Source organism: Podarcis raffonei, chromosome 10, assembly GCF_027172205.1.
Source record: "Podarcis raffonei isolate rPodRaf1 chromosome 10, rPodRaf1.pri, whole genome shotgun sequence".
Taxonomy (NCBI): domain Eukaryota; kingdom Metazoa; phylum Chordata; class Lepidosauria; order Squamata; family Lacertidae; genus Podarcis; species Podarcis raffonei.
In genome coordinates this window covers 45,611,951-45,627,154 of record NC_070611.1, presented here as the reverse complement: position 1 = coordinate 45,627,154, position 15,204 = coordinate 45,611,951, and the positions used below count along the sequence as shown (strand labels likewise).

At 44.2% G+C, this 15,204-nt stretch overlaps 1 protein-coding gene across 1 annotated transcript; it reads right to left on the bottom strand.

The window, feature by feature from the left end:
- Positions 1–2,130: 2,130 nt before the first annotated feature.
- Positions 2,131–13,765, bottom strand: TOB2 (transducer of ERBB2, 2). Its single transcript, XM_053406740.1, has 2 exons — positions 13,468–13,765; positions 2,131–6,558 (listed from the first exon to the last, which is right to left on the bottom strand). The coding sequence occupies exon 2, from the start codon at positions 6,470–6,472 to the stop codon at positions 5,450–5,452; it is 1,023 nt and encodes a 340-aa protein (XP_053262715.1). The 5' UTR covers positions 6,473–6,558; positions 13,468–13,765; the 3' UTR covers positions 2,131–5,449.
- Between the last annotated feature and the right edge of the window lie 1,439 nt (positions 13,766–15,204).

Below are 15,204 nucleotides of genomic sequence, written 5' to 3'. Positions count from 1 at the left end.
TTGGATTCCACCGTGATGTACATGAAATTCTCAGAAAGCCATGTTCTGTCTATCAATGAAGCCTGTAGGAAAGCATTCTAGATGGCAGCTTTACAGTTGCAAAAACTCCACATTGTGGAAGCACAAAGATAAAACCTGAGCCTCTTCCTTAACAGGGCAACTGACATTTTTACTCTGGTTTTTAATTAGTGGTAGCTAACTTGGAATTTGGTATGGATCTTGTTGTTTTGTAAATTGAAAGTTTTAACATGACTGATACTGCTAATACGTACATAAACTCTGAACATATAATGTAAAAGCCAGCGAACTTAAAAAGTAAAACCAGTATTTACTATTTCTCTGGGTTTTTTACACCAGCCCCTGTACTGTTGGGGAACAGCTCAAAAACCTTAAGACATATTACCACATCAAACTCTTCTAGCTACAATGGATTATTTAGCAAAATCTGGGCTTGCAGTGCTGTAGAATGCAAGGCCCTCTGTGAAGCTGTGATTTTCCAGTTGCTATTGTGTGTGGGAAGCATGTATCTCCTATTTAAATCCAATAATCTAAATAATTGAGGCTTTGGCAGTCCTACATTCCAATCCACTTTCTCCAGGCCTGTTGCTCTGTCTTCACATCTTAAGCATTGCAAGATCAGCCTTCTTTTCAGTTCTCCGACAGCCCTCCCTTGCCCTTCATGGATGACTCATGCTGTAAGTTGTTGTTGCCCTAAGAGGGAATGACAGCAAGCAGAAATACCAGTGCTGTTGACATTGTAACCCATGTTCAGGTAGGATCCCTCCCTCTCAAATGACTCAATATTTCAAATTCTCTTAACATGGGAGTCCCCTGTGATGAATGTCTAACCACCACCCCACACCCTAGCTTGGGAGAAACTATCCAGGAGTTTCTGGAGACATGTTAGAACTTGGTGCTCTGGCTAGGCTACCAAAGCACTATTGTGACCAAACTTGGTATAGTTTGTTACTTAAGAGGAAGGCACTTAACTTGAAGAAAACACTTTTCCTTTTTTAGGTGCTCATAATGGCGGCTTCTTAAGTGCTGCATGACAAATACTGTACATTCTTTCCAAAATACTGGCTTTCTAACCATTGCATGCAGCTACAATCAACACTCAAGCAACGTTGAAACCATCATAATACTCTTTGCACATGTCAGGACACCAAATCCTGAAGCACTGGACCAACTGAACACTTAAAACGGTCTGCCACAAGAAGCCCCTAGTGGCGATTGCTACTGCTACCCAAAAAACCTATTTTGTTTAATCCAGGAATAAGGGCAGTGTGTTGCGGATCCTAGTTGATTTCTGGACATGTCTGACCTTACAGGCTAGCAGGGGTAGTAGTATTACAAAACTCCAGTGCAACATTATTTTCTGAGTTCTTGGTTGGTATAGCATTATGTAGTAACATGCTTTCATTTTATTCATATAATTAGGGCACTTTTCATAATTTTGTTACGGTTAACTTTGCATGCTCCGACAATCACTAGCACTTGTCATGCTACCATGTTTTAAACACTATTTGGAAGCAAAGCGAGTATTTTCGCAAAGCCCTCCGATTGCATTTACCAGTAGCATTTGGAATAACCAATACACTTAAGGGTTTTCTTATATAAGGCAGAAATTTTAGAAAATGTTGGTATCCTTTAAGCTAGGTGTTGTCTCATACACCCCGACTTACTTCTAATACACAAATGTTAAGTCAAATCTCACTGAATTCAGTCAAATTTACTTCCACATAGAAACACTGTGGTAGAAATGTAGTCCAATTAAAGATGTAATAGCCAGGAAAAGGTCATGGTGCTAAACAGCATTTTCTGCTTTATATACGGCATTCAGTGGCTTCCAACCATACTTTGGGCGATTTCATTGCTGCAATATTTCCCGTTATCATCCAGGTGGCTTTCAGCAGGTATCAGTCACGTCTGGTCTGTGCTATTTCTGCAGTGAGCTCCTCGCTCACCCTGGGGATGTCTCCAAAGAGCTGAGCCTGTCTTCAGGACATTTACTTTCTGGCTTTACACTACTGCACCCATCTGGAGAAATGTTCCTCCCAATCCCCCCAAAATCTATTTCCCACCCTTCAAACCCTTAGTGCCCTTGCACAAACAACAGGGACAAGAGGCTATTATATATCATGCTTTTAATACAAACTTAAAAAAATCTGGAACAATAGAAACTGTACAGATTTGATCAACCTTTGTTGTTTTTTAACTAAATCTCTAGACACGCCAATGTCCTGTTCCAAAATATTGCACAACATTCTGAATACAAAACTCTGATTGTATTCCTCCTTCGCAAGAGAAAAAAGAAAGAAAAAGAACGAAACCCCCTCTGGATCCCTACTCAATGGCCCCCTGCATGTAAGAACCAAAAAACCAAACAAGAACAGCATGGACCTCTGCATTAAAAAACATACATAATTCTGTCCTCTTTGTGTCCATCCATACTCCAAGATCACACGTTGCTGATTCGCTCTTCAAAAAGGGTCAGGAAGGAGGGAAGCGAGGGGAGAAAAGGAGCTTTCACTGCTGCTTTTTTAAAATTTTCCTGAAAAAATATTTTTTTCTCTCTCCTCTAAGAAAAAATCTTGAAAAGAAAAAAGTTCAATTTTTTTTTACGTTAGAAATATACATATATTATATATACCTCTTACATTTTACAAATGTAGCAAATTATTCAATATAAACGGACAACAAAAAAATTAACACAAACCCATAAAAATAAAAGTTAAAAAAAATCTCTTTTTCTTCCTAAGAAACCAGGTAAATTAGTGCAGGTTTTAAAAATAAAATTGAAGCTGAACGTCTAACTCTTGAGACAACAAGACCAAAAAAGAGGCCGTGAGTTTCATTGTCGCCAGCACTGGAAATGCTTCTGAAGCACGGTATGTGTTCCTTTAGGAAATACAGAGGTTGGTCCTTCCCCTTTTCCTCCTTATGAACGCAGACTTCTTTTCAAAAAGCAGTTAACAGGGTAAAGCAGTGTGAAACATCACATGTCGCAGGTGCTAGTGAGGTTCTCTCCCTCCCTTCAATATACTTAAGCCTGAGAAGGGTACATAACCCCACCCAAGGCAGTGGCTCAGGGCAGCGTTCTGCTGCATGTGGAAGTTCTCGGCGGAGATTATGCTGGGCAGATAGGGAGCCAGCAGCTCTCCTAGGGAGGAAGTCCAGTGTAAAAGCATGGCAGTCTACAGTACATGTTATGGGGAAAGAAGTGGGTGGCAGTGGTAATGTTGGGAGTGGGGGTGGGGGGAAGACAAACAAATGTGTTTACTGAAGAGGTCTAACGTGTCTTGTTCAGGTTGAGGACTTCTAGCTTCATGAAACTTCACCCATCACATTACTGCCCAATAGTTATCTTCCCTCCTCAACCCCTTAGTGGCTCACAGAAAACGGGCAGAATGCAAATAAGTTTTTTCTTTTTTAGTGTCCTTTTCCTCAGCCCAGTAAAGAGGCAGGGGTAAGAAGGGGGTACAAAGAAACAAAAAAGGGCTCAACTTGGGGATACCTAGAGAAGATCTCATGCATAAGCCACATCACTGTGGCCTGGGCAGGAGACATTTCCCATCCATTTCACCGAATGATCTCTAGTGCAGAGTTAGGCATCCTTCACAGGAGGACAGATGCTTGTAGCAGTTAAGGCTCACATACAGTCCTACAGGGAATCCTCAGTTTAGCTTAAGTGGAAACTCAAGTCTCCAGGTCAAGTCACCGGAGAGCTCTAGAATTGTAGCTTATTTATTCAATATGACTTTGCCAGAGAAGGTGCAAAAGCAACACTTTATACACGGTCCAAACCATGCTGTTTGGGGGTGGGGAGCAGATAGTGATGGTGGAGAGAATATGCCTAGAGTATGTAATCCACAGCCACATCTATGTTATCTCCCCTGAAGTTCTCTCTCCCCCCTTATCGCCATAGATAAGTAAACTTTTGGACTCAGTAATTATCTCACAAGGCATAGATGGGGAAAGGTTTGCCAATCATCTGCCAAAAGAAAAAGAAAAACTCACTCTTGAAGGCCACTACTGTCCCTGTCTTCCAGGCTGTCCTCTCATGACAGAAAAGGGAGATGCAGGGAATACCATTAGGATTCCTAGTTCAATAGCAACAATAAGGAAGGAGAGACTCTACATTCTTATCAGAGAACACTTTCTTCTCACCACATGTTGAGCAACATTCTACAGCAAGCCCACTTCATTCCTCATGCAGAGTCTCGAAATGGAACAAGTCCAGACTGGACCTGATATGTGGGGCGCTCTTCCGTACAGGAATGCCTGCTTCCTTTCAAATGAAAAATCATAAGGTTTTTGGTCAGAAGTCTTAAGAGACATGAGATTCAAAGTGCAAACCCTCATGCTATTCATCCAGAAAGCAGTCTGCACTGTAACTCCCTCTTCCCTGCCAAAAAGTAGTGCTATCATAGTCAAGAGCAGGAAACCATCCTTTCCATGAGAATTAGTAACCGAATGCTCAGCTGTCAACAGAAGAGCTCAGAACCCCATAAACCAAGGCAATTGGTCCAGAGGAACATCAATGGGGGCTGCTCAGGCACAAAAAAACCCTGGAAGGCCAGCTCTCACTCCTACCCTTGAAAGAGAGTGCAATATACATGGATCAATTTTTCTCACAAGTCAGAAGTGTTTGCATCTAGAGTCCTATTTATACATCATAGCATTAGCAGCTGACATGGGATCTAAGCTTCCCAAAGAGTACATCTAACTCCAGATTCTTAAGGGGGCTAAGGGGAGAGGAGGTGCTTACAATGGAAAACTGTAGGGGGGAAAAACCTGTCCCAGATGCTACAATGCTGCCCCTTCCAGCATTCCCCTGAAGCTAGAGGGGCTAAGGCCTTGCCATCACCAGTTAGCGCAGGAAGAAACAGAAGCTGAGAACTTTGTTCTATTTTGCAATAGGAATACAAAAACTGAGTTATGAGAAATGAATACATTTGCTCCACTGACTGGGCCTCTCATTACACATTGAGAAGCCCAGGCCTACCCTAGGAAGTGCTTGAGACTTCACACATCCAGAAGCCGTCTAAATCATCCCCCATCACTCCAAAACAGGGAGGGGGGGGGAAATCAAGGTATCTGGCTGCAAGGGACATGACAGCACCCTGAAAAATGCCATCCTTGCAGTAAGCATATTTGAGAACCAGTTCCAAGAAGCAGCATGGGACATAATATAAAGTGGCTCTGGCTCCCACCACTGCTGGGCTGGAACAATAACCTTCCTCATTAAGTGTACAACAACGGCTAGGAAAGAGCACAGGAAACAAGTTTAAAAAAATAATCAGTGCTTCAGCAGCGCTTCCTGGCATGACACAACGAATCAGGATTTGTCTCTTTCCAAGAAGCTATATTTATAAGATTTCAAATATTTCTAATTATTTTTTCTCTTTTTTTGGAAGTTATTTTCCCCAGAATACTCTCATGGTGGTCAGTTGGCCAAAACCACTGGCTGGAACGACTGGCTGGGATACTGCATGGCGTTCAGATTGTAGCTGAGTCCTTCCACGAAGGGTGTCTTCTCCAGAAAGAGGCTGTTGGTGCTGCCCCCAAAGACCCGAGCCATGTCAAAATTACCGCCGCCACTGGCACTGAATTGGGATGCAGGAGGCATGCCGCCGGCCTGGTTTTCGGTGGCTACACCATCAAAGAAGAGGCTGCTAGCTCCTGGCGATCCACCATTGTAAACAAACTCCTTGGCATTGGGGGAGAGCTGAGATTGAGGGGCCGAACTGCCCCCGATGAAGTTCAGAGAATGCATAGACAGGGAGAGACCTTTGTGCTTCAGCAGGCCATTGGTGGGCGACCTGGCCAGGCGCTGCTGCTGCTGTGGTGGAACCCCTGTGCCACTGGTGGCTGCTCCAGCTCCTCCGCCTTTCTTCATCTTGGTTGAGCCAAACTTAGTGGCAGCAAAAGTGGCAGTGGTGAAGGTAATGGGCTGGGCAGAGCGAGGGATGAACGTGGGGCTGGGTGACTGGCCAAACGATGGGGATGGAGAATTGGACAAGGAGTTGTCCTGGCTGCCAATGGGGACGAACACCTGAGCGTCAGGATTGAAGCTGCTCTTGATCTCCTTGTCCAACTCGGCTGCACTGCAGCCCTCGCTGTCATCTAGATATAGGACCTTGACAGACCCTTTCTCACCAATCTGGTAGGAGACTTCAAATGGGTCAATCCAGACACTCAGTTCTTCAGGAACATTGGCCCGCACATCCTCTACAGCCAGCCCACTCCGCTTGGCTGCCATCTCGACTACGGGGTCCACCGTCTCCCCAATGTGAACACAGCGGTAGCCAGAACCCTTCAGGGGCTTCTCTGGGTACCAATGGCCTTCATATTTTTTCTTCAGCAGCCGCTCTAGCTCTTCACCAAACAAGTCGGCCCGCCTCCGTGGAAGCTTGTTGTACAGATATGAGATGATGAAGTTCAGAGCAACTTTGATCTCCAGATGCATACTCCCTTCACAGCAAGCAAGGTAGGGCAGTATATTAAAAATAGACAGCGGACACAAACATAGACGGATTTTGGCTCCAAACAATTCTGAAAAAGACAAAGAGAAATGAAATGTAAGGTGGAAATATTGTATCTTTAATACTGTTGCAGCACAATAGTTATACTTTTAGTTGCAGAAACTGATTCCTGAAAATTCAACATCTTAACTGGCAATAATAAATAAAAGACTGTGCAAAGTGCATTTGCACCTTGACGATTGTAAAGAAGAATATCCCTTTATGCGTTTAACACATACACATTTCTTTGGTTCTTTGTATGCTGTCAAACATTATTATTTATTAGTTTATCTCTAGGCCACTCACCAGCCAAAAATTGCAAGGTGATATACAACATAAAAAGCTGTAAAACTACACAATAAAAAATATGATAGATCCTTTAAAAAATCGCAGTAAGTTAAATGTTATAAAGTAAATCAAACCAGCAAAATATACACCCTTGGAGTGCCTGAACTTCCTTCAAGAGCCTCAATAAATAAATACGTATTTTTTAAAGTGCCTAAAATTGCTAAGGAGACCAACTGCACCTCCAATGGGAAGGATTTTCATAACTGGGGTGCCACTAAAGAGAGGTGTTGCTGTCTGGACAATGCCATTGATAGCACCACTAGCAGAGCTTTCATGTAGTTGCTACTGTCTTCATGAGTCAAAGTTTCATTTTAAGACACTAGAGCAAAGCAGATCAATACATTTCAAAAGACAGAAACTAGTTTAGTAGTGATTCATCCCATTGTGGTAACACCAGTGATCCTTGACATTGTAATATTAAATAGATAACAAAAAGCTGAAAAGGTGTTTCTTCTGAAAATAGCTTCAGAAGGTCAACTCAGATAAACAGAAGATAATCCTGGATGGAACTAACAGTAGTTTCTGATCCCAAGTGATATAAAAACAAGGCATACGTTCATCAGGAAGACTCAGGAAGGTTAGTACTATGTGGCCTGGAAGAGAACTTTAGGTCAGGCTTTCCCAACGTGCTGACCTTTAATGTTTTGGTGTACAACTCCCATCATCACTGACCACTGGCCAGTGATGAAGCCCAAAACACCTGAAGGACAATAGATTATGGAAGACTGACTTAGATTCCCAAACACCAAATTTTCTTCTTTATCCCCCCTTTTTTTTTACTAACATTCTAGGAGACCTCCAATCATCACTCATTCTATTAAATACAACTCTAAATGCCCCAGAAAAAAATAATAGAAAATGAAGGATATTTAAAATGAAAGCTATATGTATTATCTTGGCAGCTTAGCAGGATAGAGACTAGCTTTTTGCTTCCTTAGGATCACCTATAACAAGTGCCTACTAAAAAGCAAGGGCAAAGGATACACTCCAAACTTCTGACATGTATGTCAAACTGCTTCTTCTGGTGTGGTGTTTGGAGCTAAGAAAAAATCTAAGCTTATCCTGAAGAAGGAACAAAGAGACCTCTAACTACAGCATTAGGAACAACAAAGGAAGCTACTGGATAAGTTTCCATCTTACACATCATTTCTGAACACTTGTGTCAGCTTATCTGCCTACAATGTTCGAAACTGCCCTGGTATATGAACAGCTGGAATTAGACAAAATTGTGTGAAAGAAGGAATTAGCACACAATGACTGTACAAACTGTACACAGGTAAGATATTGAATTTGCTACCAGAAGATGTAGTGATTATAGGTGGTGATTCCTTAAAACCAGGGTTGCATTCGCCAAAAAGAATGCCTAGTTGCCCTTTTGGGGCCAGACGGCTTGAAAGTTGTATTTTTCAAAATGACTTTTTGGTTCCTGAAATTCATTCTGATTGTGCAAATAAAATATAATATAAAGAATTCTACAGGATGTGTTGCAAGTGTGTGAAAACATTCAAAACCCAAGGATTTCAGGCATGCATCTCCAGATGGTGAAGATGGCAGGCACCATCCTGGCGCCCGGGCATCTTCACCTGGCTGCAAGTGGCTGATAGCCAGCTGCAAAATGCACCTGGCAAATTTCAAACACTGGCCACCACCAGTATTTGAGAGAGTAGACAGATTCATAGAAAGTAGCCCCATCAATGGCTACTAGTCATGATGGCTGTATGCTGTTCTCCAGGATCAGAAGCAACATGCTTCTGTAAGTTGCTGGGGAACAAGAGCAGACTATTGGACATATGCTGTATTTGTTCCCATAAGCATCTGGTTGGCCACTGTAGGAAACAAACTGGATTTGATGGGTCTTTGGTTTGAACTAGCAGGACTTTGTGTTATTGCGTTTCACACTAAAGCCTTAAAAAACTAAACTCTGCATTAAGTATGTCCACAGAAACCTGCCGATTCTATGCCTGCTGTATTATCAAGTTGCAGCAAACAACAGAAGAGCTCTCTAAAAAAAACTCCTCTGAATGCAGTCTTATATAGTTGACCATGGCCTGACCGCTAACAGCACAGCCCAAGACCTTGGAGCTTGTTTTTCAGGAGTTACTAAACCGTGAGAAGTTTTATCACGGCTATTTGAATGTGCTTCTTAAAATGGAAATTGCCACAGGAGAAATTTGAGTAAGGCAAATTTCTGAAAGGTCAACTAGAAGCAGAACATTTTCAAGCTAGGCAGTCAAACAAACTCTTTAAGATGGAGCCTTCCAATGGATTTCTGGCTAAAGAACTATTGTTAAAGCAATGATCCTCAAATTTCTCCCCCCACAGAGCCCCTGCGGGTCTTGGCAAACCCCTAAATTCTGTTTATGCCTCTTGCAGCAATTGTAATTATTTGTAATTTTATTATTACATTTGCATACTGCCATTTATCCAAAGATCACAGGGCAGTTCACAACAGAATGCACTGTGCTAAATACTGTATGATTTTTAATTGTATTTTTATTGCTTCTTCTTTTCTTATATTGTTATTTTGTTGCACTACAATTTGAATTTCATAGGATTCTATAGAATTCCTTCACCAGCATGCTGTGAAACACCTGAATGATATTCAGTTTGCGAACCCCTACTATAAAGCACACAATCAGCTTGGAACAGAAGCTCATGTGCAAGTTCAACCCACACCACACTCAGTAAACAAATAGGCTGCATTTATTCCACATATAGCAAAGTTTCAGTCTGCTGTACTGAAAGCTTAGCAAACTTGAGAGGGTAATACATGACTGGCATTAAGAGACCTTATATTTCTATAAGGATGCCACATTTTTGAAACTAGCTACTATAATTCAGATCTGATAGTATTTCTTTCTTTCTAAAGGGACACAGAGCTGTCTACAAGTATGTTTTCAGGAAATAAACTGTTTTTGCTTATGTACATGCTGGATGCCTTGGTCAGAATATTAAGTTACAGCTCACTTCAGAGTAATTATGCACAGGAGTAAATACCACCAAGTTGAAAGGGACATACTTGCCAACAAAGGATTGCAACCTTCAGACCTAAAGAGCATTGTCCTGATTGAGAGGTGCTCTCTCATAGTGTAGCTTTAAGACAGGCATCTACAGCTGGAGAATGGAAAGATTGTCTCTCACAGGAGTTCCCTTGCCAATCTGGCTCTTTCTCTCTCAGGGAAATGAAAGGAATGTATTACTTTTCTTCAAGCAGAACTTTGATGGTTGTGAGTCTTCAAAGATAGTATGAAACACTACAGATATCTAATCTTCTACTCTTTGGCTATACCATGCTGCATTTATCACTACAATGATAAATTAAATGTTTGCGTTATAGCATCTATACAAATAATAATAATCAAACACTAGCTGACCCCACATAATTTAGCACAACAGTCTAAATTATTTTAGAAAAAAGGTCCACTAAGGAATATAAATCTAGCTTACATGTCAACAAAATAAGCTTTATATCCATCAGGATTCAGTAATCCCTAGGCTGTTAATATGGCAACCTACACAGGGGACGACTGCAGGTGGCAAAGCATAACAGTCAATACGGAATCCCTTGTTTTCTCTGCAGAACTTCATCAATAAAGGTGCACATTACCTCAGGACAGCCTATGGTTCTGAAAATGTCAGAGGCAAGTAGCAATTTATTTTGCATGAGACAATTACAAGCACATGACACAATGTGGAATAATGAGCTACACAACATTTGCCTGTGATTTGATGCAAGAACAATCTCCGGCATTAGGGCATAATGTCTCAGTAATACAGGCATTGTCAAGGTACATCACTTGCACATGAGGAAATTCTACAGTGGTCCAAGCATATTGAGTAAATACTTTAAATAATGACCTTGTCAGCTAGGTTTCTGACCCTTACACAAAATACGGCAATTATTGGGGGGAGGAAAGCGGTACAACGCTGGCTTCATAAAGCCACCATTGCTTTATCCCAATATAAGCCAGAATCTCATAATAGTCTCCTAACATTTGCTTGCAAGCCACACCCAAGCAAAAGAGCAACCTTCCATTCAGTTGACCCCACCTCACCAATGCACCCAATTTCAGAGGATAATCTGAAGTACGTACAGATGCAATACAAAGCGACGGTGCCTGGGGAGGGGCAAGCCCGAGGAAGACACGTTCTCGATCCACGATTGCACAACCCACTCCCTCTTCTCCTGCCAAAACCTCCTGCGTCTGTGGGCGTTATTTGCACAGGGCACCTCCCTCCCAGGTCTCCTCGAGCACGCGAAACTGGCATTACCGTCCCGCACGGGGACCTACTCCCCGCCCGCCTCCTGCCCCACAACTTCAATAATCGCCCGTGCCAAGGTCCACGGATGAATGGCCCAGCCAAGGAATCCTCAACACCCATTAAGGCTGGCCCCCTCCCCTCCGCTCTGCCTCGACTGGAGTGTCCCGGGAGTTGTACTACGTAGCGAGCCCTGCTTTTCTCCTACACAAGATGCAGCGCCTGGGCGAGTGACCTACTTTGCCTTTTAACTACCCTTCTCAATATGCTTTGCGCCAAAGCTGGCCCAGACAGCGAGCGCCTGCTCAGTGGAGCACGGCACAAAATTTTCCAAGGCGCATGCGCTCTCTGTGCTCGATTGCTCAACGCTCCCCCCTCCATTCCCCCCCGGCCTCAACATGCCATCTTGCATTGTTGGATTTCTATGTGGAATAACTAATTTCTCGGCCTCTTTCTCCCCCGCGCGGAGAGGCGGCTTGCGGGGCGGGAGATGGATTAAGCGGAGGAAATTTCAATCAGGGCTTATTGTTACGGCTGCAACTCACATCTGCTCCTGCTGGGTAGCTCAGAAGTAGACAACACCCCCCCCCAAAAAAGACACACCAACACACACACACAGGAAGAGCTGCTAGGCCTACGAAACAGAGACTTCGCCAGGCGTCCTTGCAATACTCGAAAGTAAATCCCCGCTAGTACAAGTGCGTCTTGAAACTGACAGCCAAGGCACCAAGCCGGGAGACGCGGCCCGCACTGGGGGGCGAGGAGGAGGAAAGGCCGCTTCCCCTGTTCCCTCCCCAGCCAGCAGCCGGCCTCCCCTTCCCGAGGGATGCACGCACCAAAGAACCGCTTGCAGCCTCCTCTTCCTAAAGGAAGCCCCCCCCCCAAAGATGGGCGGAGGCCGAGTGAAGGTGATCTGGCCCTGACCTTTACCTCCAGGCTCTGGCTCTCCCTTCAGGGCCGCCCAAGCTTCTGGGTCACAGGCGCCCCCGCCCCATAGCTGAGAGCCTTCCCTCCCGAAATCGCCCTTCTCAATAATGGGGGGCGCGGAGGTGACACCCCAAAATTAAATTCGAGGGCAGTGCAATAATGTGGCTTTGGGCTCCAAGCCGCCCCAGGCCCGCACCTGCAGGGCCCTCCGAGGCAGATCCCTGGGCCTAATTTACCTCACAGGGTTGCTGTCACGATGAATGAGAGGACGAAGACGGCCAAAGGCCCTTCCCACACCGAAAGCTGCTCCCAAAACCGAGTCCAGTGCTGCCGTTTGGTTTTCCTGAGCCTCCCCTCCTCCATCCCATTATTAAATCACTGCGGGAAGGAGAACAAGTTCATCATCCCACTTAAGCTGTGCGGCTGCGGGAGGCTGGATTTCTCCCCCCCCTTTAACCCCGCACTATAATATAAACATATCTATATTTGCTTTGTTTTAGGTCTGCGTTTGTGACATAAGAAATCCCAAAGAGGCCCCCGGGGCTCTATTCCGAGGAGGGAGGGGGAAAGAAAGTTCGAGCACAAAACGGGCTGGAACCATCTTTTTTCCTGACAAAAGCCGAGCTTTTGAGTATTGATCCGGATTAAGCGAAACAGAAACCATCTTCTTCCTCGCTCGCTCGGATCCCAAAGATCCCCCACGGCCACCCCTTTCGGTCCAGCCCTGTTGGTGGTGTTGTTGTTACCTCCACCACCACCGTTTACATTCTTAAAAAGGATCGAAATTTCCTCCCCTAATTCACCCGAACCTGGGAGGAAGGCAGAGAGGAGGGTTTTTTGCACGATAGGTGGTCCAAGGACTCGATCATCGCGAATTACCTGAGGGATCTGGGGTGGCTGTTGTGGTTTGTTTTTAATCCACTCCGGTAAAATGAGTAAAAACAAAATGGTGAACCGGGGACATTTTTCAATCGTTCAACCCAAATGACTTTCAACCTCCCTTCACGATGAAATGAAAAACATTAATCGCTTTTGGAGCGGGGGGTGCCGTGTAAGAGACACAGCGCTATTAAGACTAAGGCAGGGATTCATTTTTTTCCTCCTTTCTATTAAAGGGGCAGAGCAGATCTGCCTACGATGATCTGAGTAGAAGCCAGCCCTTCTCTCCTTGAGAGAAGCAGAAGCGGAGTTGGAAGACTGGCGGCTTCTGAAAATCTTATTAGCACAATGCGATTAATTTGTTCCTTAAAGGAATATACGAGGCGCAGCAAAACCCCAACGAGATAAGCCGGCGTGCGGAAGAAAAACACCGCTCAAGAAAATATTTAAATCGTGTGACTATGGAAATCGTTCCTCTTCCTTTGCCCTCATCACCCCTCAATTCTAGCAATAAGCCGTCACTTACTTCTTTTTTTCAGCACCAGGTGAGATGGTTTGGTGGCTTCTTTTTCTTTCCAGGGTGTTTCTTGGGAGTTCCTCTCTCACAAAGTGCTGATATGGTGGTGGGCGTTCGATTTTTTTTATATAAAAAAATTAAATGGATGCTGTTTTAGATAACTTCTCCCCCTTCTACAGGCCCAATCAGAAGTGGGGTGGGGGGATGTTGACTGGGGCGCCCCCTACTTCCTTCCTTCCCTCCCTGCGCAGGGAACCTGAAGCCACCCTCTCCCTGGCCCAAAGTGAGCAAAGTAAATGAAAAGTTTCACCCTTAGCAACCCTGCGCATGGATATTCCCTTCCACACCCAGGGTGACGCGTCCTGCAAAGGACAAGGAAGGGGAGGGGAGGGAGGGCAGGCTGGAACTACTTTCCCAAACACTGGCTTTAAGTTAACCCGTTCTGCGCCGAGCGTGTTATATTGTTGTTTCAGATGCTTGGAAACGCCTCCCGTAAAGAAAGTCCGTCATTTGCCACGGATATTTATTTATTTTTTTGGTACGTTTTAATGAATTTCCCCTCTTCATTCTGTGACAGGCAACAACTTGTATTCAACCCTTCAGAGAACCCTCCTGAGAACAAACCAAGGAAATTTTAAATAGATTGGACCCCTTTACTTACTTCCGAGTAAACCTATATAGGCTTAGACTGCATGAGAGATCAAGCTTTTATACTGAAGACTTTGCCCCTTGTAATCTGAGTTAATTAATCTGCAATAACTACCAACAAGCTTTCTTCCATAGACATTATCATTTATGGAGGCAGAAATACTCCCCGCCCCATAAGATGTGCTGGAGGTGGGAAAATTCCATATTTCCCACCCTTAAGCCTCACTAATGGTGTGAGTGGGTGGTTAGCACCTTTCACCACCAATTAGTGAATGTGAATATAGAGACAAGGGTTGGTAATTATATTTGATTCTACTCTGCTATCTTCAGTTAGGGCTGAGAAAGATTTCAGACTAAAGCCCTGGAGAGCTGCCAGGCAGTGTGGATAATACTAAGCTAGATGGACACATAGTCTGATTGGATATAAGGCAGCTTCCTGCCTCTGACAAATGCAGCAAGAAATATTGTATAGCCTGATGGTATCTATGCACGTTTATTTGGAAGAAAACCCCATGATGTTCAGCGGTGCTTACTTCTCCAGTAAGAACCGTAGCTTTGAACAAATATACACCTATTCTGTACCTCCTACTTTACTCCATTAAATGTTGATAATGTTTGTATGTCATAATACCAATGAAGGATATTTGAATTAGACTGAAACTGAACAATCTCTCCCACTTCCCACCGAACATTTTGGTTCACCCAGTCCTGTAACCCTCCAGTCTGGTGCTGTCAGATGCCAACTCCAGCCTCAGACGGCACAGCCAACAGACAGGGGTGATAAGTGATGTAGTCCAGAATTAGAAATATGCTCACTGCAGGGTCAGCCCAAGACATTTTGCAGCCTGAGGTACAACACAAGATGGTTTACTTCCATTTGATATACACAATGCAACTGGTCTGGTAGCTGGATTTTATTTCATCACAGGCAATGGGGCAGTGGCCTCCACCACACCTGTGGGAAGCAGGTTCATTTAGGGCGGCCAGGCCATGTGGCAGGTGGAGCTCTGGCATCCAACAGCGAAGAGTGAATCTTGGAGCCAGGAGGAATGCCTGTGAGGCTGCCTCTGCTGCTTCCTAGCATCTGTTGCCTCATAT

Coding starts and splice junctions, on each gene's coding strand:
- TOB2 (XM_053406740.1), bottom strand. CDS start 6,472: ATGCATCTGGAGATCAAAGTTGCTCTGAACTTCATCATCTCATATCTG.